This window comes from Dipteris shenzhenensis, chromosome 5 (genome assembly GCF_047967505.1).
Source record: "Dipteris shenzhenensis isolate YYH24624 ecotype China chromosome 5, Dip_SZ_1.0, whole genome shotgun sequence".
NCBI classification, from domain to species: domain Eukaryota; kingdom Viridiplantae; phylum Streptophyta; class Polypodiopsida; order Gleicheniales; family Dipteridaceae; genus Dipteris; species Dipteris shenzhenensis.
The window spans coordinates 61421700-61447411 of NC_141600.1; the positions used below are offsets into that span (position 1 = coordinate 61421700).

Here is a 25712-nt window from a genome sequence, read left to right on the forward strand (position 1 = left end):
TCTTGCAGATGTGAGTCTACAATATCAGCGCTCTACTGCAGTCAACCATCGCACTCCAATTTTGATTGTGTTACTTCATCTGATCGAGTGCATCCTATGCTTATGGAGATCAAATTTCGAGAAGATCGTTGCTCCAATGATCTTCTGCATAAGATACTCTTTGTTGGGAATGGGATGCGACAGAGAAATCAAGCATGGCGATATGAAGCAAAAAATACTTAAGCAGAGAAGGTACGAGAATAAAAAATAATGCCGAGAGGAAGGGAGAAAGTAAAGCTCGGAGAGGAAGCGTGTATAAAGCAAACGTAAATGGGGAAGGCAGTAGGTGGAGAAGTATGGTAAGTGGGAGAGGAAGGAGTGGGAGCGTAGAACAGCTTGTAAGTGATGCGAAACGGGATATCAGCAGCGGGAAGAAGGAAATAGGAAGAAGGCATTCAAGGAAAGCAAGGAAACTTGAAAGCAGAAAACTTGAAAGCAAGGAGACTTGGAAGATTGGATGTATTGCAAATGCTGGAGGATACAAGACTCTCGAAGGCAAGCTCTATCTTGAGAATGAGCCGGAGGCCAGCTTATATAGCAAGAGGTGAGTGGCCTCTGAGTGGTTGTCACAATCGAACTTCCAAGTGTGGAGCACTAAGTTTGTGCACACTGAGGATAGTGGGTATCTTTGTACAATCGGAAATGACAGAAAGGTGAAGGTCTTACCTGGAACCACAATCAGTGTCTAATCACCAAATGACAGAGAAGTGAAGGTATTACCAAGGACCACAGGCAGTGTCTAATCACCAGGGAATATTTTACAAAGGCATGATGAAGGTCTTATCCAATATGGACACTGTCTATTCATCATGGCAAGTAGATTCACAAATACTACTAGGTGTTGAGATATCGAGCTCCACTCGTGATATGCCAAGGTGACCATTGTGCATTTATGTCACCGACTTGTTAGCTGCAGATGCGGTTGGTACACTACCCATGAATAATAGCTAGATGACAACTATCTTTATGTACTCTAGTTAGTGGCTCAGTTAGTATGCCACCTAGGTTAGTTGAGTTTGGTTTGAGACCCACATATAGGGTTCACCTATTCCTTTTTTACTCAGAGAGAGTTCTTTTGGCTTTCACAACTAAGAAAAGGAAAACTGTTTTCAGCCTCCACCTTTGTGTGTATTCCCCCATTGTGTATGTGAGAAAGCTGCAAGTGAGACTCCTTATTTCTCTCCCACTCTCTTCACATGGTATTAGAGCTCGGTTCGTGGTAAGGAGCTCAAGGAAGCAAACCAAGTTCGCGGTGTCTTGGTAAGAGGATCAATGTTGCTTTCCTTTTTCGAGTTTGGGAGCAAATATCTGTAGGTAGCACAGCCGAAAAGTGCAAGAGTGCACTGTCTCAGATTGGGACGCCCTTTGCGGTGTGGCGAGAGGGCACTGTAGACACTGTAGCAAAGCGTCATTACTTGTATAGTTTACCGCACTGTCTTGGAGAAGCAGTCATGTCAATAATTAAAGCATAGACCAAGATTGTCAACATCGACAATCGACCCACTGAAATCCACAAGACAGTTGTAGATTATACTTTTGCCAATCTTTTTCAGATGGTACAGGTTTATGTCAGGCAGCAATGTACAAAGGATACTCTTCGCCACAAACTCAAGAAAATAGGTATTGTTTCGCCGGCCATATGTGAACAATTTCTTGGTCACCAAAACTTCTGTCCTTTTGGTTCTTATTATGATAAGCCTCTTCGTCGCTCCCGCTCCTCCAAGTTTCGTTCTTCCAAATGTTCTTGTGGCTCTTCACGATTCTCGAAGATTAGAAAGCTCCGCTGGAGACACAGATACTCCCGACGCCCTCAACGCTTTCTACGTAGGCGTTCTTTCCGCCAAGGCAAAACTACAGGATGTTTCATATGTGGCAAGAAAGGCCATTATGCCAGAGATTGTCCCGAAAAGCCTCACAATCCACAACAAAAGCAACTCAAAGACTTTTTCGCTATGATTGGTCAACCTGACCAATGAGAAGTTATCTCCCAAGGTGACAAATCTCTGCTAGAATGTTCCGAGTCTGATACTCCTGAATGTCTTCATTGTTAGCTAAAAGCATCTGGGTCTTCTGAAGATGACAATGTATGTAGCATGATGAATTTCCCTCATCCTCGACAGCCCTTCCATGTTGATATTGAAATTTCCTTAGATAGCTCAGATGGTGAACCTCTTGAGGAACCTCCTCTCCCTGATATTTATGCTCCTACTCTCAATTGTAGCAATTATCGCAGCCGAGGTCGTGGCAGAGGACATCACCCAAGATTTTCTTACCGCAGTTTCCCTTCTTTTGATTTACATACATCTGAAGAGCTTTTTGACTCCTCTATTGCTTCTTCTCCTCGTCAACAACTACTCCCTTCAGATTTCTATTCTGGTCCCATTGTTTTTCGGCCTCCATACAGTGTACATGACCTCTCATCCAGCTTTCTTCCTCCTCCATTCTGGAAGACTCGAGTCACCACTCTCTCTGTCCCTTCTCCTCCTGTATGGACTGTTGAGATATCGAGCTCCACTCGTGATATGCCAGGGTGACCGTTGTGCATTTATGTCACCGACTTGTTAGCTGCAGATGCGGTTGGTACACTGCCCATGAATAATAGCTGGATGACAACTATCTTTATGTACTCTAGTTAGTGGCTCAGTTAGTATGCCGCCTAGGTTAGCTGAGTTTGGTTTGAGACTCACATATAGGGTTCACCTATTCCTTTTGTACTTAGAGAGTTCTTTTGGCTTTCACAACTAAGAAGAGGAAAACTGTTTTCAGCCTCCACCTTGTGTGTATTCCCCCATTGTGTATGTGAGAAAGTTGTAAGTGAGACTCCTTACTTATCTCCCACTCTCTTCACATGGTATCAGAGCTCGGTTCATGGTAAGGAGCTTAAGAAAGCAAACCAACTTCGTGTCTTGGTAAGAGGATCAGTGTTGCTTTTCTTTTTTGAGTTTGGGGGCAAATCTCTGCAGGTAGCACAGGCGAAAAGTGCAAGAGTGCACTGTCTCAGATTGGGATGTCCTTTGTGGTGTGGCAAGAGGGCATTATATGCTGCAAGTGAAGGCGAAGCCCTCTGTGACATTATTTTTTTGATTCGAGGTCATTTCGGGGCCCGTTTTGGTGACGGAAGTTTTCCACAGGCACTCAGAAAAGCGTCCTATTTTTTATTGTGCGATCACTGTTCCGCAAGTCGTTGAAAAGTTGCCGCAGAAATTGCATCGTATGCATATGCGCAAAGATATTGGGAGTGACAGAATCATTCTTATTGCCTGTTGATGCAAAATCGTCACTAGGAAGTGACTGTGTGGTCAAATACTACTTTTGTCAGTTTTGCAGATTTGCCCTTGTGAGGCAGAAGTTGTGTTTTTTGCAGTGTTTTGTAATGGCGTTTAATGCTCTTTCACAGATAGTCACTGAAAAGCTTGACAAGAAAAACTTTCAAGCATGGAAGTTTAGAATGACAAACTTCCTTAAGAGTATTGGAGAGATATCTCGTGCCATGCTCAACGAAAAAGACCTGTCAGATTATTATTGGGTTGAAGCAGTTGCTACAACAGTCTACATAATTAACAGGACTCCCACTGTAGCAATGCATGGCATGATACCAGAGGAGAGGTATACTGGTAGGAAACCAGATATTTCTCATTTGAAAGTTTTTGGTTGCATTGCTTATGTTCATGTGCAAAATGAGTTGAGATCCAAGTTGGATCCAAGCTGAGAAGTGCATCTTTATTGATTATTCTCTGCAACAAAAATGGTATAGATGCCATAACCCTTCTACTTGTAAGTTTATAGTAAGCAGAGATGTTTTTGATGAGATGAGCAGTTTGTATAAACCAATAAATGTGATTGATGATGTAGATGCACAAAATGGTAATGCTACACAGAATTCACAGCAGCAATCACAAAATATTAGTGGACCTATAGTGTCCTCTAGCAATGGTTCACATACTTCGCCATGGACAGGTAGATTGAGATCATGAGGATCTCCTCAAAGCAATGCAGATACAAAAAGGAAAAGAGAAAGTAGATCAGCCCATGTTTGATGTGAATGCAGGTCACTCTTATGTGAATGGTGAATCCAGTGGCTCAGAACAGAGCCTTGATGATGAGTTGGGTATTCCTTCTGTTGTGTAACCAGTGGCTCAGAACAGAGCCTTGATGATGAGTTGGATATTCCTTCTGTTGTTACACCTAGAGTAAGGAAGAGAAGGGATGTTTTGAGAGCACTTGGTAGTGAGCCTATTTTGCGCAGGTCTACTCGAGTTAAGTATCCTGTGGATAGGCTGAAATATGATGGATTTACAGCCATTCACTATGCCTATATGATCAAAGTGATACAAGAACTAGAACCCACTTCTTTTGAGTAGGCCATGGGAAAAGAAAAATGGGAGAAAGCCATGGATGAAGAAATGGATGCCTTGGAAGCAAATGCTACATGGGAATTGGTGCCTTTGCCTAAAGACAAGAATGCAATTGGTTGCAACTGGGTTAATAAGGTGAAGCACAATGCAGATGGTTCTGTGAATAGATACAAGGCAAGATTAGTTGTCAAGGGGTATGCATAGACATATGGCATTGATTATGAAGAAACATTCAGTTCGGTTGCAAGGATGGCAACCGTAAGAGCAGTCATTGCTATGGTTGCATCAAAGGGATGGTCTTTTTATCAGATGGATGTAAAGAATGCCTTCTTGCATGGTGATTTGCAAGAAGAGGTATATATGGAGTAGCCACCAGGTTATGTGCATGATGTTCATCGTGAGTTTGTTTGCAGGTTGAAGAAAGCCTTGTATGGCTTGAAGCAAGCACCCAGAGCATGGTCTGACAAGATAGGAATGTATCTTGTCACTATTGGCTTTCAACTTGGCGGATTTCTCACTTTATGTGAGAAAAACAGAAAAAGGCATTATGCTGCTTGTCATTTATGTTGATGATTTGATCATCACAAGTGATAGTGATGAAGATATGCTTCATGTGAAAATGATATTGAAGTAGAAGTTTGGGATGAAGGATTTGGGAGAGCTGTGTTATTTCTTAGACATTGAGGTGATTAGATCCACAAGTGGGATATGGCTCTTGTAGAGGCAGTATGGATTGGACATGCTGTCAAAATATGGGATGACAAGCTGTAAGCTTATTTCAGTTTCTTTGGAGCAGAATGTGAAGTTGAGCACAGATGCAGGTGAGCTTCTGGAAGACCCTACTATGTACAGATGCATAGTAGGAAGTTTGATTTATATGACTATTACCAGGCTAGATTTGAGCTATGCTGTTGGGTTGGTAAGTCAGTTTATGCAGGCTCCAAGGAAACCGCATTTGGATGCGGCTAGACGCATACTGAGGTATGTGAAGTCCACATTGTAGTATGGAGTATTTTCTGAGACTGGGATTCAGATACAGTTGCATGGATACACTGATGCTGATTGGGCTGGTAGTATTTCTTATAGACAATCTATCAGTGGATATGTGTTCTCTTTTTGGAGTGCTGCAGTCACTTGGAGCAGCAAGAAATAGCTTACATTTGCCTTGTCGAGCACAGAGGCCGAGTACAGGGGTGTAGTAATGGCTGCATGTGAGGTAGCTTGGTTACGTAAGCTACTTAATGATATGCGTCAGCAGTCTATAGATGGGCCAATTGTCATTTATTGTGACAACATGAGCAGTATACACTTGACAAATAACCCAGTTTATCATGTTAGAACAAAGCACATTGAGGTGCATTATCACTCTGTGTGGGAGAAGGTTCTAGTAGGTTTTTATGTCACTACAGAGGATCAGGTAGCTGACATATTCACAAAGGCATTGGGCGCAGAGAAGTTGCGCAAGTTCAGAGACCTGCTTGGTGTGTGGGAATTGGGATTGAGGTCGAGGGGGAGTGTTGAGATATTGAGCTCCACTTGTGATATGCAAGGATCTCCTTTTCAATCGAGTGGTAATTTAGCTCAATGCCTTGAAACATACCAGATCGAAAGGCACAAATGATTTCTTGTAAGGGAGTCTTTTCTAATAACACAACACTCCAGAATTGATCAGATGCATCTGTCTCAATTACAAGGGCGCACTTAAGGATCTCCTTTTCAATCGAGTGGTAATTTAGCTCAACGCCTTGAAACATACCAGATCGGAAGGTACAAATAATTTCTTGTGAGGGAGTCTTTTCTAATAACACAGCACCCCAGAATTGATCAGATGCATCTGTCTCATATACAAGGGTAGCATTAGCATAAGGAATATTAAGGCGGGGCAGGTTTTGAATCTTGCCCTGAATGCGTCGGACTGCTTCAGTCTGTACTTCCTCCATGAAGGTCCATCTTTCCGGAGGCAGAGTTGAAGGTGGAACCGGTTCTTGGCCAATTGCTCATAAAATGGAGAAATGCGGTTGAGGCAGCCGAGGAATCTTTGAAGCTGAGTCCGGTCTCTAATTTCGTCTCGAAAGGCCAGTAGTGCCTTAAGCATGTGATCCTGCATTTGGAGTGCACCTTTATGAATCTGTACACCAAGAAACTCAATGGTTTCTTGTCGGATCATAATCTTTTTTGCAGAAAGGGCTAAATCCTTAGATTTCAAGAGTTCATAGATAATCTGCAAGTGCTTCAAATGGGAAGAGAGATCTTTGCTATACACTAATATATCATCTATATATACAAGGCCAAATGAATGGTACGGGCTAAAGATTGAATCCATAAATTTTTGGAATTCAACCGGTGCCGTCTTTAGCCCAAATGGTAATACATTCCATTGGTAGAATCCTTGCGGAACTACAAACCTGGTCTTGTGTCGATCCGCAGGGAGAAGGCCTACTTGCCAAAATCTGGCTTTGAGATCAAATTTTGAGAAGATCGTTGCTCCAGTGATCTTTTGCATAGGATACTCTTTGTTGACGTAGAATGCCGCTGTAGCCCATTCGAATCTTGATTAAGAAATAATGCCCATTTGTAGGAGTTTAGCAATCTCCTAATTAGAGAGTATCCATTCCTTGTGAGTAAAGCAATAGGGATTTTCTTTAAAAGGTTTAGATCCTTCTTTAAGCGGAAGAGAAACCTGGTGCTGAAAAACATTCTTGAATGCAAGAGGGGATTCACTACTACAATCATTAACGAACCGTTCTTGCATCTGCTAAAGTGAGGAGCACATGTGTAAAGTATGAGCGTTGGTTGGCAAGGCCTTCTGTTCTTTAGCGTGGAGCAATCCCTTAATGTATGCATCTAGTTTAGCCCCTTCCATGGGTTGTTGAGCATCAGGAAATGCGTGAGGGCTGAACTTAGCTTTTGCTAGAAGAGGAGAGGATTTCGGTGTTGAAGCAAACTTGGAGGGTGGATCAGTGAAGGGGGAAGCAGGAATACATTTGCTTATAATCTGCAGGTCTTCATCCAATGGTTTTAGGACCTTCTTGATTTTCTCTCTTGCAGGAATATGTACCAATGCGCCACCGATTGTTAGGACCATTTGGTCAGTGGAAAATCCAAAGGAAGGTGACGATTGAGAAAATCAGTACCAATGACAAGATCAATCTCTTGAGATTCTAACTGGTAAAGTCGATGGATGTGGGATGATCAGCCAAAGAAATAGGAACTACAGGAGCAAACCGTTGGCATGCGACAATGCCACCACCCATAGTAGAACCTTTCATTTGTTCATGCATCTCTAGAGTTTGCCAACAGAAAGAAGGGAGCGCATGATATTTACAAACATTGAATCTAGAACCTGTATCCACAAGAGCAACGAGAAAATATGGTACAATGCCTTCAGGTTTGATCTAAACTTTGACCAACCAGGTCTTCATGGGGTTCCGAACAAGAGGAGCTGGTTGTTGAAAGAAGTCATGGAAAGAAAAGATAGAGGGACGGACCTCAGGAGGAGGTTGTGTAGTATACAAGGAACACTGGGTTAGGTGTTCACTAACTTTGCGGTCAAGGGAATCTATAGAAGTCTGAAGCTTCTGGCAGTTATCAGTGATGAGCTTCAGATGGGTTCTGTCTATGCTGATTCCTAAGCTCTCGAATTGATCAAAACAAGGAGGGCGAGAAGGAGTATTTTGGGCAATTGGAGGAAGAGGCGGAGGAGGAGCAAAGAGGGTATGGACAGGGGTACGCCAAAATGGAGAGGGAAGGAAGCTAGAAGAGTCATGAACACTATGAGGACGGAATATAGAAGGACCAGAGTACTAGCTTGCAGGAGGTAATCTATACATAGTAGAAGGGGCACGGGAGGAGTCGAACAATTCTTCAGAGGCTTCAAGGTCTCTAGTGTGAAAACTTCGATTGAAACGACCAAACCTATTACCTCTGGCACGACCGCGAGTGGAGCTACGATTGATATATGCTTCAACTTCTTCAGGACCATCTTCATCATCAGAGGCGGAGGTGATATCGATGTCGATGCGAGAGTCTCGATGCGGTGGATAATTCATGAAGCTATATATATTTGGGTCCTCATCAGAATAGCCAGATGAATCTTTAAGGTGGAGTTGACAATGAAAGCATTGGGGAGTATCAGACTCCGAACAATTAAACAGAGATTCATCTGTGACACCTTGCGAAACAACTTCCCAATTCTCTGGTTGATTGATCATGGCGAAGAAGCCCTTGAGTTGGTGTTGTTGCGGGTTGCGAGGCTATTGAGGGCAATCCTTGGCGAAGTGACCTTTTTTACCACAGATGGAACATGCTGACGAAGCTAGCTTGCGATTATTGTTGAAGCTGCAGCATCGGAGAAACCTTTGGGGTCAGCGCAAATAGCGGCGACACTAGTGAAGCTTGCGAATCTTAGGAAACTGAGAAGATCCACAAGGGCACTTAGACGATAGTAGAAGAGCGAGGACACCTGGAGGAGCGAGTATCTATAGGAGGACAGAAGTCGTGATGTCCTACAAACGCTCACAAATAGCTGGAGATACAAGGTTGATCTTTTTGAGCTTTCTGCGTAGAGAGTATTCTGTACATTGATACCGTACGTACACTTGAACCATTTGGACTTGGCAAAAGTGAAATTAGCTACTATTTTCTGTACCTCGGTTGGCTTATTGTCGACGTTGATGATCTTTGTTTGCGCCTCGATGAGAGCCATGATGGCTTCGCATTACCGATGTGGCAGACTATACAGATAGTGTCTTTTTGTAGATGTATCTATAAAGATGCCTACGTGGTAAACCAACTGCTGTACATGAGCATTATAGGCTTCGAGTTGGAAGAGGTCGCACAGCTTGAGCACGAAGAACTCATTAGAAGCCTGCGCATGGTCATTTGTAAAAGTCGGTAGAAATTGATTTGAAATTGTCGCTATGAGGGCGTCAGGAGCGTTTGGTTGGTGGTTACCATCCACACTAGAAAAGATCTGTTCTTTTGACTCATCGGAAAGGAATTCCCACCAATTAGCGATGACTCCAGTAAAACCCTTTGTTGTCTCAACTGTAGTGTCTCGTGGATTCCATCTGTAAATTGTGACCAGAGACATCATATGGCCGTAGAAGGTCTTCAAGATATCTTTCATGGCCTATGGAGAGGCGTTTTTGCAAATCAGCTTGCTCATTAAAATCACCATCAGTATAATGTGTCTGGCATTCGCCATGGATAAACTGGGCACCTGGGGAATCATAAAAGGCAGTGCGTTTTCCTCTCCAGGGCTGTTGTTGCTGTTGTTGGCTAGGAGGGGGAGCCGATGTAGAAGGTTGGGGATCTTCGTCCATTGGCTCAGGTTTTGCTCCTTCGTTCATATACAAGAAAGGATAAATGGAGGAAGAAGATCTTTGAGAGCAGATACTAGGGGAGTCAGGACGCTATGGGGAGTCTGGCTCAGGGACAGGTGCAAGAGGATTCACAGGTGGAGCTTGTTCAGGCAGAGGTGCAGGAGCCTGCAGGAGGAGCATCAGGAGTGACGTGAGTAAATAAAAGCTTAGGAGCAAGAGGGATAAAGGGAAGAGCAGGAACTTCTTCAACATCATCATCATCATAGGTTATATGATCTCGACGAAATGCATGAATGATGGGATGTTCCGGGTCAAGCCATTGAGAGGGCTCAGTATCTGAAGGAGAAACTACCGGAAGAAGCATGAATGCAGAAGGAGTATCAATGGGACTAGCAGAGGATGGCGGTAAAGCAGGAGGAAACGAAATGTACATAGATTGCTGTGCAAAATAAGCAAGACCAGAATGTTGTAATTGAGATAAAACAGTATGAACTTTACGGTCGGGCTTACCGACTGCAAGCTGGAGGTTGTAGAGGGCGGTGTAGCAAGCATCAAGACATTCTTGTACTGCAATATTATGCGAGTTACACCAATTGAGTTGTTGCTATTCCACCGGCATGCTTTCATCATCTGTGGTAGTGAGAGCATAAGGTGCATGCACGAACTTGAGCGAGCCGTCTTCTGAAGTTGCCTGGAAACCGGAGGCTTTAGGCCATTTGACTGGCCGAAACATAAGCATAGGATGCACTCGATCAGATGAAGTAACAAAATCAGCTGAAGAACAGAAGGCCTTGTGAACCAATGCTCATACTTTACACATGTGCTCCTCACTACAGTAGATGCAAGAACGGTTTGTTAATGATTGTAGTAGTGAATCCCCTCTTGCATTCATGAATGTTTTTCAGCACCAGGTTTCTCTTCCGCTTAAAGAAGGATCTAAACCTTTTAAAGAAAGTCCCTATGGCTTTACTCACGAGGACAGGATACTATGTAATTAGGAGATTGCTGAACTCTTGCAAATGGGCATTATTTCTGAATCAAGATCCGAATGGGCTGCAGCGGCATTCTACGTCAACAAGCATTCTGAGCAAAAGCGAGGCAAAAAGTGTCTTGTCATCAATTATAAGCCTCTTAATAAATGCTTGATTTCTCTGTCGCATCCCATTCCCAACAAAGAGTATCTTATGCAGAAGATCACTGGAGCAACGATCTTCTCGAAATTTGATCTCAAAGCCGGATTTTGGCAAGTAGGCCTTCTCCCTGCGGATCAACACAAGATCGGGTCTCTAGTTCCGTAAGGATTCTACCAATGGAATGTATTACCATTTGGGCTAAAGACAGCACCGGTTGAATTCCAAAAATTTATGGATTCAATCTTTAGCCCGTACCATTCATTTTTTCCTGTATATATAGATGATATATTAGTGTACAGCAAAGATCTCTCTCCCCATCTGGAGCACTTGCAGATTATGTATGAACTCCTGAAATCTAAGGGTTTAGCCCTTTCTGCAAAAAAGATCATGATCGGACAAGAAACCATTGAGTTTCTTGGTGTACAGATTCATAAAGGTGCACTCCAAATGCAGGATCATGTGCTTAAGGCACTACTAGCCTTTCTAGATGAAATCAGAGACCGAACTCAGCTTTAGAGATTCCTCGGCTGCCTCAACCACATTTCTCCATTTTATGAGCAATTAGCCATGCCTCCGGAAAGATAGACCTTCATGGAGTGAAGTATATATTGAAGCAATCCGACGTAATGGTTTCTTGTCCGATCACGATCTTTAGGGTTTAGAGTTTAGGGTTAGGGTTAGGGGTTAGGGTTTAGGGTTTAGGTTCAGGGAGAGGAGGTTCCTCAGGAGGTTTACCATCTGGGCTATTTGAGGAGATTTCAGTATCAACATGGAAGGGCTGTTGAGGATGAAGAAAATTCATCACCTAAACCCTAAACCCTAAACCCTAAATTGTAAACAACTGAAGAGTACAAGAGCTCTCAAAGGCAGACTCTGCCTTACAAATGAGCCAAAGAAGCCTTTATATAGGAGGGGGTGAGTGGCTTCTGAGTGGGGAATGAGCTGTCTAATTACTAAATAGCTATACAAGGTCATGATGAAGGTCTTATCCAATATGGATAGTGTCTAATGATTCGGGACATTATAGCACACAATGTGATAAGCCTCTTAGAGTTGGCAGTGATGTGTACCCTCTTCCATCAAATTTGAATGATAGATCAACCGATCATGGAGTGGAGATAAAAGAGCCAGGGCCTTCTTTCTTCAGCCTTGGACAAAGCCCAACCATCTGTGCAAAAGTAATATCGACCTTTCTTTTACATAAGTCAGCAATTAAGTCATATTCAGCCTGCTCCTTTCCCAAGGGATAATCAGCTGTAAATCCGGGTAAGAAGAGGGTTGTGCATAAGGTGGCAAAAAATATTATTTCTATCACTGAACTTTCTGACATCTGCCCTTTGGTGGAGGCATGGCATAAAGGATATGAGCTTGGAGAGGCATACATAGATGGAGGTGCCCAGATATGTGTGATGACTCAATCGTGCATTGAGAGGTTGGGTTTGGAGGTTGCTGATCCTTCTCACTTCCGGATAAGGATGGGCAATCATGCAAGAGTGAAGATTTTGGGTGTTGTGAAATATTTGGATGTGGAACTCTTCAATGTGCATTGTAGAGTGGATTGCCATGTTATGCCAGCAAGTATAGGTGCTTATCCTCTCATTTTAGGCAGGCCCTGGTTGAGAAAAGTGGGAGCTATTCAAAATTGGGAAAAGGGAGTAATCTCGGTATACACATCAAATGGTTAAAAGTTCGGCTTTGATATGGTGAGTCATGCTGAGATATCAAGCCCAATCGAAGAAGAAGAAGAAGAGCAGAGTGAGACCACGAGTGAAGAAGAAAGCAGTACTACCTCTGATAGCGATGAAGCTCATGTTGCTTTTATTGAGGGAGTGGACTGTTTAGGTACAAGTGAGCAGGCTGAAACTGTACATCAGTTAGAAGAGCACAGATTTGAAGCAATGGAGGAGTTTATGCAATCTAAAGAGGCACCTGTCTCAACACAGGAATTAGTGCAGCAAATGATAAACCCAGATCTTACCTTGAAAGAAAAGGAAGAATACTCAGCCATGCTGTGCATGTATCCCCATTTATTTATCACATCGTATGAAGAGATTAGAGGGTTTAAAGGGAAGCCTTTGAAGATTGAATTAAAAGAAGATGCAAGACCAGTGTTTTAGAAAATGAAAAGATTGAGTCCTGAGCAAGTCAGAGTACTTCGAGAGGAGGTGGTCAAATTATTAAACGCTGATCTAATTTTTCCCATTGTTCACTCTGACTGGGCCAACCTTGTGGTTATTGTACCCAAGAAGGATGGAAGATGGAGAGTGTGTGTTAACTATAAGCCGTTGAATGCTATGACGAAGAGTAATCACTATCCTCTCCTACATATAGATGATATACTGGATAAGATAGCCGGTCATGAGATGTATAGTTTATGTGATGGGTATTCGGGCTATTTTCAGATTGCAATTGCTCCTGAAGACCTGACAAAGACAACCTTTATTACTCCCTTTCACACTATCGGGAGAACACAAATGAGGTACTTGCACCCTTTCTTGATAAACTTTGCAAGGCTTTTATTGATGATATGTATGTTTTTAAAGATCGGAAGGATCATTGTTCCAAGCTGGATCAAGTACTTGGGAGAATTGATGATAATGGAGGACAACTCAATCCCAGAAAGTGTAAGTTGGTACGTTCAAGTATAAAAGTATGTTGTTTCTAAGAATGGAATAGAGCCTGATCCTGAGAAGATTAAAGTATTGGTTACTTTAGTACCTCCAACAGAGACAAGGCAATTGCATACTTACAAAAGGTGAAGTATCTCTCAAGATTCATTTCTATGCTTTCTGAAGTTTTGTATCCATTACAACAAGCAGTGAAGAAGGTGCCTTTGCAATGGACAAGTGAATGTGGAGAGGTTTTTGAAGCAGTCAAAGAGATTATTGGAAGAGTATCAAGTGTTAAAGCTCCTGGTTTCAATAAGACTTTCTATGTCAATCCTTCAGTGGGGCCAGATGCATTGGGAGCGATCCTGTTGCAGCACGGAGAACAATCGAGATATATGAGGCCTGTGTTTTTTGCAAGCAGGGTAAAGAGGGAAGCAGAGAAGAGGTACTCAGCTGCTGAATTGGTATTAGCCAGCTTTATGTTTGCATGCTGAAGATTTCGGAATTATTTATTGCCTCATTTTTTTGTGGTACTTACCAGTTGTACTCTTTTGCCATAACTTTTGAATGGTACTAGTTTCTCACGAAGTATGGTGAGGTGGATAACAAAGTTGCATGAGTATACTTTTACTTTCTTGGTGGAGAACTCAACCAGAGCAACCCTGGCTGATTTGCTTACTTACAAAGATACTCCCATTTTGGTCAAAGAAGTGGAAGATCATACGGAGAAAGTGCAGGAAAAGGGTTTAGAAGACAGCTTTACCTTGTTTTTTGATGGCTCTTACAGGAAGAGTATTAACAAAGCAACCGGTAGAATGGTTGTCTATGATCTTGATGGTAAGGTAATTCAGAAATCAGGTTTTCCCTTGACGGTAAACAATAACAATGAAGCTGAATATGCCGCTTTAGTTGAAGGCTTGCAGTTGTGTTTGAAGATGGGAATAAAAAGGCTGACCATAATGATGATTATATGCTGGTTGTAAAACAGATTTTGGGAGTGTGGAAGAGAAAGCATGAACACTACAGAGAGATATTAAGCATTGGTGCAGATCCTGTTTACAATGTCAACAGATGTGAAGAAGAGTGTTACATCTAGAGTTGAGAAATCTCATTATAGCATACAATATATTCGAGAAGTGGGGTATTGATGCAATTGGCCATCTTCCCATAACTTCAGGAGGAAAGTGTTACATTCCCACTGCGGTAGATACGCACGAAATGGGTTATCCCCCCATTCAATACATACGCACGAAAAAATATACATACATAAAGCTCACATCTACCGCAGTATGGGTTATCCCCCCATTCAATACAACGATTCACAATTAGTAACTTCTGTTACAAAATCACCGACCCTTCCAAATCAAATTGAGGTGTCTACCTCTCGGCAAAAGGAAACTTCAAATATTTAGAAGGATATAAAGCCACCAATTTATAATGGGGAACAAAGGAAAAGAACAAGAACACAATAAAAACGTTCTTGTAGAAGTGGCAACACTTGCACCGACTCAAGAATACTCCTAAAAATCAAGTCGTAGAAGCTAGCCTTTTCCTAGCAATAAAGCATATAAATGGTAGATGAACCTCAAGAAAATGAATAAAATTTCCAAATATTGACCCAAATTTGAACAAGCACTCTTGAAGGAATTTTTACCAAAAAATGAATTAGAAAAAGTATGGGAAGCTTGGGACAATTGCCACATGGGCAAAAATACTTTAATTCAGTATATATAGCAAATTATAGAGAGGCAATCCTCAAATTAAAGAACATAGATGAGTTGCAAAAAATAAGAGGCTTTGTTACATTTACAATAGGTCGTCCGTTCTAGGAGTTGATCATGTGATGAGCTCCTAGAACAAACGATCATCCTAAGAACGTTCCTTGAACGTGCTCACATCCTAAGAACGTTCCTTGAAAATATTGAAAACTAATGTATTGAATATCCCCCCTTATACATACATACATACATACATATATATATATATATATATATATGTAAACCTCTTCTCCCCACTTCATGGCCATGTACCATAATTGTAAATGATGGCTAAGAGTGTTCACTTTGACTCTACCGTTCTGACTTCCACTAATCGTTTTAACAAGTTAGAAATCAGGAATAATTCCCACAGGAACAATCAAAGAAGTAAAGGAGTCAGCATTTTAGGACCATTGGATTCAGTCAAAGATAAGCTCTGTAGTGAGGCAACAGTAATCATACAACTACAGGTAGTCAATAAAGACACGTGTTGAAAGTGGTATGCTAATGAGCAGAAATTTTTGCATAAAACTTGTGCATTAAAAAAAGGCAAAATTCTATTTCATCATTACTGTGAGGTGGCATCAGCTACATATATGTACACCTATTCCTAAACCAGTTTGCAGGCAAGCAGATTTCACCAATCTTTTGCATCGAGTCACCGCGTAGGCACGCAGTCTTATCATGTACAAAAAAGTTTTCTTGATTTTGTGTACTTGGTTTTGGAAAAAAATAGTGTATAGAGAGTCTCACTATCCTTCGTAACTCCCAAAATTGCACAGAGTCTCACTCCCCTCTGTACGCGTGCTCCATGTCTCTGAAGTGCAGTTTCATATCTTGCCTCTCACTGCAAAATGCCAGCATATGGCACATTAAAACTTCAAACACTTTTCATTAGCAAGTATCGCAATACATGATGCAAATACCATAAGAACTAAATTTGCGAGTTGTACCAAAATGATACGGCAAAAAATGTAATCCTTACCATCAGCAAGCAATGTTTCCATTTCTCTAGTTTCAGCGATTAGGTCTTCACTCTCTGCATTTAGATTAGACGACTCAAAGTCAATAAACTTTGGACTATCCCTCCACATTACGTGAGAAAGTTTCAAGTCATTGTGCAACACACCACACTTGTGGATGTCATTGAGGACTCCCAATATGCAACGTCCCACTTGCATGCCACCCTTGCCCCGGAGTTTCTTCCTCACACCATGTTGGCCTTCATTTGTGAGGGCTAGAAAGATAACATTGCAATGAGGCAATCTTCCAACACCTAGCAATGCTGGGATATGTGTTCCTTGTAGAGCATGAAGCTTCTCATAGGCAGTTTGCTCTCTCACTAGAGCTACTGCAGCCCGCTCACAACGCAAGTCAAACAGTTTCAAGGCTAGTTTCACTCCCTGTGCTTCTCCTTCTATGATATTACTGTATTTCCCAAGCCCAACAACTCTCCCGCAGATGCCTAATTCTTTCATGTTTGCTGTCGGTATCTTCTTGAAATCCTCCTCCTCATAAATCGGTAGAGTGACATCATCCTCAGCCCAAGTCAATTGCCTCTTCCTTCCACCACCTTTGGGCCTTACTTGTATGGATTGGAGTGGACGCATTGAACGTCTATCGGAACTGGTAGTATACGCTAATCGAGTCAGGATCACCTTGTAGCTACGATTACCTACCACCTCCCATTGCCACGGACCTCTGCCTCTCCATTGTAAAATATTCAGCTGGAGAGCTCACTGCGTTCAGCATCAGCAGTAGGGTGTGGTTGGCTGCCATCTAATATCACCAAGTCTGTATAGCTGAAGCTCCTATTACTGCCACCTTGGTCATACATAAACTGTAACCCAAGCCGCCCCGCTAACATGACTCTCCAAGGGCACTCTCACCTCTATCTCATCTGTAGCTGCTCTTAAAGGATCAATTGTCACCAAGGGCTCAAAATTTCTTTGAAGTGTGTTGTCTAGCCGCGTGGCAGCGAATTATGCTGTGTCAGCCATAAACCCTGGCCAAATACTAAGATCAGAGAAGCTTCTAAGCGCCACAGGCTCTGTGCGGGACCTGCTCCGTCTCTGAGTCAACCTGTAAGGAAGGTGAGGAAAAGGAGTCTGTGATAATTCCCAATCTGTCAATAATCGGACCTGACTCATCTCTGCTGGTGAAAGTGACTGCGTGAATAAGGGAGGGTTTTCTTCCTTCCCTAAACAAGGCGTAAAATACACTTTGGCCCTGCAAAGTTATGATTGCAGTTTAATAAACGTAGTTACTGGTTTACAAGTATAATGCAGTGGAACACCAAAGCTTTCTCCATACCCTACCTCACGTCCCTTCATAACGGACCAATAATTGTGCACTGAGATTTCTACCTTACCTTTGCATCTTCTCTGTACCACTCAAACGCTCATTCTTGATACATAAATCCATACGCATCAGCTCGCTTTCACTCCTCCCTTCCTACTTTTCCTTCTCCTCCCTACCTTCAACACTTACGCATGCTAGATTTCCGATCAATTGTAAAGGAAGAATATTTTCTCTTAGCCATGACCACAATTTGTTGGAAAAGGTTTGATTCCATCGCCACCAGCTACAAATGAATTGCGCAGTTGTTTGGATTTTTGTAGCATTCACATGGATCATGATCTGCTCTTCGGCGTGGGACTGGACAGAATTCTATATACGTCTTCACTTTTCGTACTTTCTTCAAGACCTCGTCCGGTTTCAATATCTTGTTGACAACCACTTTTCTTGATTCCAAAGACCAAGCCAAACGCTATCTGAGACCAAAAGTTGCTTCCAAAACTAACTCGACAAGTGTGTTTCCCTAAACCCTAAACCGTCCACAGTGCATACCAGTTGAGCTTTCAAAATAGGAACTTACGAATGAGGTACATAGATGTATACATTGCAGTTGCTGCCAACCACCAAAGTCTTATTAAAAGTTTTCGAAAGACCAAAAAAGGTCCATGAGACTGAAAGAAGCCTAATACAATGAGCTGAATGGGCATGAGCCTCCAAAAACAGGCCTCATCACCCAAAACCAAAACCAAACATAACATAATCATAGGAAAACACAAGTACATGTATAATACATGAAACTAACTGTAGATATCAGTCCAATTCTGTGGTGAGAAAACAGGCTCTGGTGTGGTATCACAATGCTACTCCGTTGGGAGGTGATAGTGGGATCAAACCAAAAGGGGAGCTCGGCGGGAGATAAGCATATAGTGGCATAAGACCTGTGATAGAGTGCTAATAATGATCAATACGTGCAATCCGCTCTAATCTCTTAGCGGTAGCTCTGCACCTGACGAGTGCCACTGTCACCCCCGTCATTTCTGTCTCCGATCTGATGAACATAGATGGAAGGTCCCCAAGTCTAATATGTGCATCAACCCACTAGCGAAGATGTTGTAGCTCATACTCCGTGTCTCGGCTCTGCCATCTCATTGGGGGTTACATGTCCCATGTCGTCTAGTAGGAAAAAATCCATAATCATACGTTGAGTGGAGTCTGACTGTACCACTAGACCCGGAGTACCTGTGATAGAGTACTAATAATGATCAATACGTGCAATCCACTCCGGGTCACGTGCTAAGACAAAAAAAGGTCCATGAGACTAAAAGAAGTCTAATACAATGAGCTGAATGGGCATGAGCCTCCAAAAACAGGCCTCATCACCCAAAACCAAAACCAAACATAACATAATCATAGGAAAACACAAGTACATGTATAATACATGAAACTAACTGTAGATATCAGTCCAATTCTGTGGTGAGAAAACAGGCTCTGGTGTGGTATCACAATGCTACTCTGTTGGGAGGTGATAGTGGGATCAAACCAAAAGGGGAGCTCGGCGGGACATAAGCATATAGTGGCATAAGACCTGTGATAGAGTGCTAATAATGATCAATACGTGCAATCCGCTCTAATCTCTTAGCGGTAGCTCTGCACCTGACGAGTGCCACTGTCACCCCCGTCATTTCTGTCTCCGATCTGATGAACATAGATGGAAGGTCCCCAAGTCTAATATGTGCATCAACCCACTAGCGAAGATGTTGTAGCTCATACTCCGGGTCTCGGCTCTGCCATCTCATTGAGGGTTACAGGTCCCATGCGTCTAGTAGGAAAAAATCCATAATCGTACGTTGAGTGGAGTCTGACTGTACCACTAGACCCGGAGTACCTGTGATAGAGTGCTAATAATGATCAATATGTGCAATTCGCTCTAATCTCTTAGCACGTGACCCGGAGTGGATTGCACGTATTGATCATTATTAGTACTCTATCACAGGTACTCCGGGTCTAGTGGTACAGTCAGACTCCACTCAACGTATGATTATGGATTTTTTCCTACTAGACGACATGGGACATGTAACCCCCAATGAGATGGCAGAGCCGAGACACGGAGTATGAGCTACAACATCTTCGCTAGTGGGTTGATGCAGATATTAGACTTGGGGACCTTCCATCTATGTTCATCAGATCGGAGACAGAAATGACGGGGGTGACAGTGGCACTCGTCAGGTGCAGAGCTACCGCTAAGAGATTAGAGCGGATTGCACGTATTGATCATTATTAGCACTCTATCACAGGTCTTATGCCACTATATGCTTATCTCCCGCCGAGCTCCCCTTTTGGTTTGATCCCACTATCACCTCCCAACGGAGTAGCATTGTGATACCACACCAGAGCCTGTTTTCTCACCACAGAATTGGACTGATATCTACAGTTAGTTTCATGTATTATACATGTACTTGTGTTTTCCTATGATTATGTTATGTTTGGTTTTGGTTTTGGGTGATGAGGCCTGTTTTTGGAGGCTCATGCCCATTCAGCTCATTGTATTAGACTTCTTTTAGTCTCATGGACCTTTTTTGGTCTTTCGAAAACTTTTAATAAGACTTTGGTGGTTGGCAGCAACTGCAATGTATACATCTATGTACCTCATTCGTAAGTTCCTATTTTGAAAGCTCAACTGGTATGCACTGTGGACGGTTTAGGGTTTAGGGAAACACACTTGTCGAGTTAGTTTTGGAAGCAACTTTTGGTCTCAGATAGCGTTTGGCTTGGTCTTTGGAATCAAGAAAAGTGGTTGTCAACAAGATATTGAAACCGGACGAGGTCTTGAAGAAAGTACGAAAAGTGAAGACGTATATAGAATTCTGTCCAGTCCCACGCCGAAGAGCAGATCATGATCCATGTGAATGCTACAAAAATCCAAACAACTGCGCAATTCATTTGTAGCTGGTGGCGATGGAATCAAACCTTTTCCAACAAATTGTGGTCATGGCTAAGAGAAAATATTCTTCCTTTACAATTGATCGGAAATCTAGCATGCGTAAGTGTTGAAGGTAGGGAGGAGAAGGAAAAGTAGGAAGGGAGGAGTGAAAGCGAGCTGATGCGTATGGATTTATGTATCAAGAATGAGCGTTTGAGTGGTACAGAGAAGATGCAAAGGTAAGGTAGAAATCTCAGTGCACAATTATTGGTCCGTTATGAAGGGACGTGAGGTAGGGTATGGAGAAAGCTTTGGTGTTCCACTGCATTATACTTGTAAACCAGTAACTACGTTTATTAAACTGCAATCATAACTTTGCAGGGCCAAAGTGTATTTTACGCCTTGTTTAGGGAAGGAAGAAAACCCTCCCTTATTCACGCAGTCACTTTCACCAGCAGAGATGAGTCAGGTCCGATTATTGACAGATTGGGAATTATCACAGACTCCTTTTCCTCACCTTCCTTACAGGTTGACTCAGAGACGGAGCAGGTCCCGCACAGAGCCTGTGGCGCTTAGAAGCTTCTCTGATCTTAGTATTTGGCCAGGGTTTATGGCTGACACAGCATAATTCGCTGCCACGCGGCTAGACAACACACTTCAAAGAAATTTTGAGCCCTTGGTGACAATTGATCCTTTAAGAGCAGCTACAGATGAGATAGAGGTGAGAGTGCCCTTGGAGAGTCATGTTAGCGGGGCGGCTTGGGTTACAGTTTATGTATGACCAAGGTGGCAGTAATAGGAGCTTCAGCTATACAGACTTGGTGATATTAGATGGCAGCCAACCACACCCTACTGCTGATGCTGAACGCAGTGAGCTCTCCAGCTGAATATTTTACAATGGAGAGGCAGAGGTCCGTGGCAATGGGAGGTGGTAGGTAATCGTAGCTACAAGGTGATCCTGACTCGATTAGCGTATACTACCAGTTCCGATAGACGTTCAATGCGTCCACTCCAATCCATACAAGTAAGGCCCAAAGGTGGTGGAAGGAAGAGGCAATTGACTTGGGCTGAGGATGATGTCACTCTACCGATTTATGAGGAGGAGGATTTCAAGAAGATACCGACAGCAAACATGAAAGAATTAGGCATCTGCGGGAGAGTTGTTGGGCTTGGGAAATACAGTAATATCATAGAAGGAGAAGCACAGGGAGTGAAACTAGCCTTGAAACTGTTTGACTTGCGTTGTGAGCGGGCTGCAGTAGCTATAGTGAGAGAGCAAACTGCCTATGAGAAGCTTCATGCTCTACAAGGAACACATATCCCAGCATTGCTAGGTGTTGGAAGATTGCCTCATTGCAATGTTATCTTTCTAGCCCTCACAAATGAAGGCCAACATGGTGTGAGGAAGAAACTCCGGGGCAAGGGTGGCATGCAAGTGGGACGTTGCATATTGGGAGTCCTCAATGACATCCACAAGTGTGGTGTGTTGCACAATGACTTGAAACTTTCTCACGTAATGTGGAGGGATAGTCCAAAGTTTATTGACTTTGAGTCGTCTAATCTAAATGCAGAGAGTGAAGACCTAATCGCTGAAACTAGAGAAATGGAAACATTGCTTGCTGATGGTAAGGATTACATTTTTTGCCGTATCATTTTGGTACAACTCGCAAATTTAGTTCTTATGGTATTTGCATCATGTATTGCGATACTTGCTAATGAAAAGTGTTTGAAGTTTTAATGTGCCATATGCTGGCATTTTGCAGTGAGAGGCAAGATATGAAACTGCACTTCAGAGACATGGAGCACGCGTACAGAGGGGAGTGAGACTCTGTGCAATTTTGGGAGTTACGAAGGATAGTGAGACTCTCTATACACTATTTTTTTCCAAAACCAAGTACACAAAATCAAGAAAACTTTTTTGTACATGATAAGACTGCGTGCCTACGCGGTGACTCGATGCAAAAGATTGGTGAAATCTGCTTGCCTGCAAACTGGTTTAGGAATAGGTGTACATATATGTAGCTGATGCCACCTCACAGTAATGATGAAATAGAATTTTGCCTTTTTTTAATGCACAAGTTTTATGCAAAAATTTCTGCTCATTAGCATACCACTTTCAACACGTGTCTTTATTGACTACCTGTAGTTGTATGATTACTGTTGCCTCACTACAGAGCTTATCTTTGACTGAATCCAATGGTCCTAAAATGCTGACTCCTTTACTTCTTTGATTGTTCCTGTGGGAATTATTCCTGATTTCTAACTTGTTAAAACGATTAGTGGAAGTCAGAACGGTAGAGTCAAAGTGAACACTCTTAGCCATCATTTACAATTATGGTACATGGCCATGAAGTGGGGAGAAGAGGTTTACATATATATATATATATATATATATGTATGTATGTATGTATGTATAAGGGGGGATATTCAATACATTAGTTTTCAATATTTTCAAGGAACGTTCTTAGGATGTGAGCACGTTCAAGGAACGTTCTTAGGATGATCGTTTGTTCTAGGAGCTCATCACATGATCAACTCCTAGAACGGACGACCTATTGTAAATGTAACAAAGCCTCTTATTTTTTGCAACTCATCTATGTTCTTTAATTTGAGGATTGCCTCTCTATAATTTGCTATATACTGAATTAAAGTATTTTTGCCCATGTGGCAATTGTCCCAAGCTTCCCATACTTTTTCTAATTCATTTTTTGGTAAAAATTCCTTCAAGAGTGCTTGTTCAAATTTGGGTCAATATTTGGAAATTTTATTCATTTTCTTGAGGTTCATCTACCATTTATATGCTTTATTGCTAGGAAAAGGCTAGCTTCTACGACTTGATTTTTAGGAGTATTCTTGAGTCGGTGCAAGTGTTGCCACTTCTACAAGAACGTTTTTATTGTGTTCTTGTTCTTTTCCTTTGTTCCCCATTATAAATTGGTGGCTTTATATCCTTCTAAATATTTGAAGTTTCCTTTTGCCGAGAGGTAGACACCTCAATTTGATTTGGAAGGGTCGGTGATTTTGTAACAGAAGTTACTAATTGTGAATCGTTGTATTGAATGGGGGGATAACCCATACTGCGGTAGATGTGAGCTTTATGTATGTATATTTTTTCGTGCGTATGTATTGAATGGGGGGATAACCCATTTCGTGCGTATCTACCGCAGTGGGAATGTAACACTTTCCTCCTGAAGTTATGGGAAGATGGCCAATTGCATCAATACCCCACTTCTCGAATATATTGTATGCTATAATGAGATTTCTCAACTCTAGATGTAACACTCTTCTTCACATCTGTTGACATTGTAAACAGGATCTGCACCAATGCTTAATATCTCTCTGTAGTGTTCATGCTTTCTCTTCCACACTCCCAAAATCTGTTTTACAACCAGCATATAATCATCATTATGGTCAGCCTTTTTATTCCCATCTTCAAACACAACTGCAAGCCTTCAACTAAAGCGGCATATTCAGCTTCATTGTTATTGTTTACCGTCAAGGGAAAACCTGATTTCTGAATTACCTTACCATCAAGATCATAGACAACCATTCTACCGGTTGCTTTGTTAATACTCTTCCTGTAAGAGCCATCAAAAAACAAGGTAAAGCTGTCTTCTAAACCCTTTTCCTGCACTTTCTCCGTATGATCTTCCACTTCTTTGACCAAAATGGGAGTATCTTTGTAAGTAAGCAAATCAGCCAGGGTTGCTCTGGTTGAGTTCTCCACCAAGAAAGTAAAAGTATACTCATGCAACTTTGTTATCCACCTCACCATACTTCGTGAGAAACTAGTACCATTCAAAAGTTATGGCAAAAGAGTACAACTGGTAAGTACCACAAAAAAATGAGGCAATAAATAATTCCGAAATCTTCAGCATGCAAACATAAAGCTGGCTAATACCAATTCAGCAGCTGAGTACCTCTTCTCTGCTTCCCTCTTTACCCTGCTTGCAAAAAACACAGGCCTCATATATCTCGATTGTTCTCCGTGCTGCAACAGGATCGCTCCCAATGCATCTGGCCCCACTGAAGGATTGACATAGAAAGTCTTATTGAAACCAGGAGCTTTAACACTTGATACTCTTCCAATAATCTCTTTGACTGCTTCAAAAACCTCTCCACATTCACTTGTCCATTGCAAAGGCACCTTCTTCACTGCTTGTTGTAATGGATACAAAACTTCAGAAAGCATAGAAATGAATCTTGAGAGATACTTCACCTTTTGTAAGTATGCAATTGCCTTGTCTCTGTTGGAGGTACTAAAGTAACCAATACTTTAATCTTCTCAGGATCAGGCTCTATTCCATTCTTAGAAACAACATACTTTTATACTTGAACGTACCAACTTACACTTTCTGGGATTGAGTTGTCCTCCATTATCATCAATTCTCCCAAGTACTTGATCCAGCTTGGAACAATGATCCTTCCGATCTTTAAAAACATACATATCATCAATAAAAGCCTTGCAAAGTTTATCAAGAAAGGGTGCAAGTACCTCATTTGTGTTCTCCCGATAGTGTGAAAGGGAGTAATAAAGGTTGTCTTTGTCAGGTCTTCAGGAGCAATTGCAATCTGAAAATAGCCCGAATACCCATCACATAAACTATACATCTCATGACCGGCTATCTTATCCAGTATATCATCTATATGTAGGAGAGGATAGTGATTACTCTTCGTCATAGCATTCAACGGCTTATAGTTAACACACACTCTCCATCTTCCATCCTTCTTGGGTACAATAACCACAGGGTTGGCCCAGTCAGAGTGAACAATGGGAAAAATTAGATCAGCGTTTAATAATTTGACCACCTCCTCTCGAAGTACTCTGACTTGCTCAGGACTCAATCTTTTCATTTTCTAAAACACTGGTCTTGCATCTTCTTTTAATTCAATCTTCAAAGGCTTCCCTTTAAACCCTCTAATCTCTTCATACGATGTGATAAATAAATGGGGATACATGCACAGCATGGCTGAGTATTCTTCCTTTTCTTTCAAGGTAAGATCTGGGTTTATCATTTGCTGCACTAATTCCTGTGTTGAGACAGGTGCCTCTTTAGATTGCATAAACTCCTCCATTGCTTCAAATCTGTGCTCTTCTAACTGATGTACAGTTTCAGCCTGCTCACTTGTACCTAAACAGTCCACTCCCTCAATAAAAGCAACATGAGCTTCATCGCTATCAGAGGTAGTACTGCTTTCTTCTTCACTCGTGGTCTCACTCTGCTCTTCTTCTTCTTCTTCGATTGGGCTTGATATCTCAGCATGACTCACCATATC

At 42.1% G+C, this 25712-nt stretch overlaps 3 protein-coding genes and 1 pseudogene across 3 annotated transcripts; 2 read left to right on the plus strand and 2 right to left on the minus strand.

Annotated features, from left to right (window-relative positions):
- Positions 1-15695: 15695 nt before the first annotated feature.
- LOC147902278 (uncharacterized) lies at positions 15696-16875 on the minus strand. Its single transcript, XM_087375130.1, has 2 exons — positions 16203-16875; positions 15696-16064 (listed from the first exon to the last, which is right to left on the minus strand). The coding sequence occupies exons 1-2, from the start codon at positions 16825-16827 to the stop codon at positions 16048-16050; spliced, it is 642 nt and encodes a 213-aa protein (XP_087231256.1). The 5' UTR covers positions 16828-16875; the 3' UTR covers positions 15696-16047.
- LOC147902279 (uncharacterized) lies at positions 16835-17707 on the minus strand (annotated as a pseudogene).
- Positions 17708-20124: 2417 nt separating this feature from the next.
- LOC147902280 (uncharacterized) lies at positions 20125-21376 on the plus strand. Its single transcript, XM_087375236.1, has 2 exons — positions 20125-20674; positions 20817-21376. Exons 1-2 carry the CDS (start codon positions 20616-20618, stop codon positions 21061-21063), a joined length of 306 nt encoding a protein of 101 aa, XP_087231362.1. The 5' UTR covers positions 20125-20615; the 3' UTR covers positions 21064-21376.
- A 9-nt stretch (positions 21377-21385) lies between these two features.
- Positions 21386-22567, plus strand: LOC147902281 (uncharacterized). The gene is made up of 2 exons (XM_087375235.1): positions 21386-22060; positions 22199-22567. Exons 1-2 carry the CDS (start codon positions 21436-21438, stop codon positions 22213-22215), a joined length of 642 nt encoding a protein of 213 aa, XP_087231361.1. The 5' UTR covers positions 21386-21435; the 3' UTR covers positions 22216-22567.
- Positions 22568-25712: the final 3145 nt, after the last annotated feature.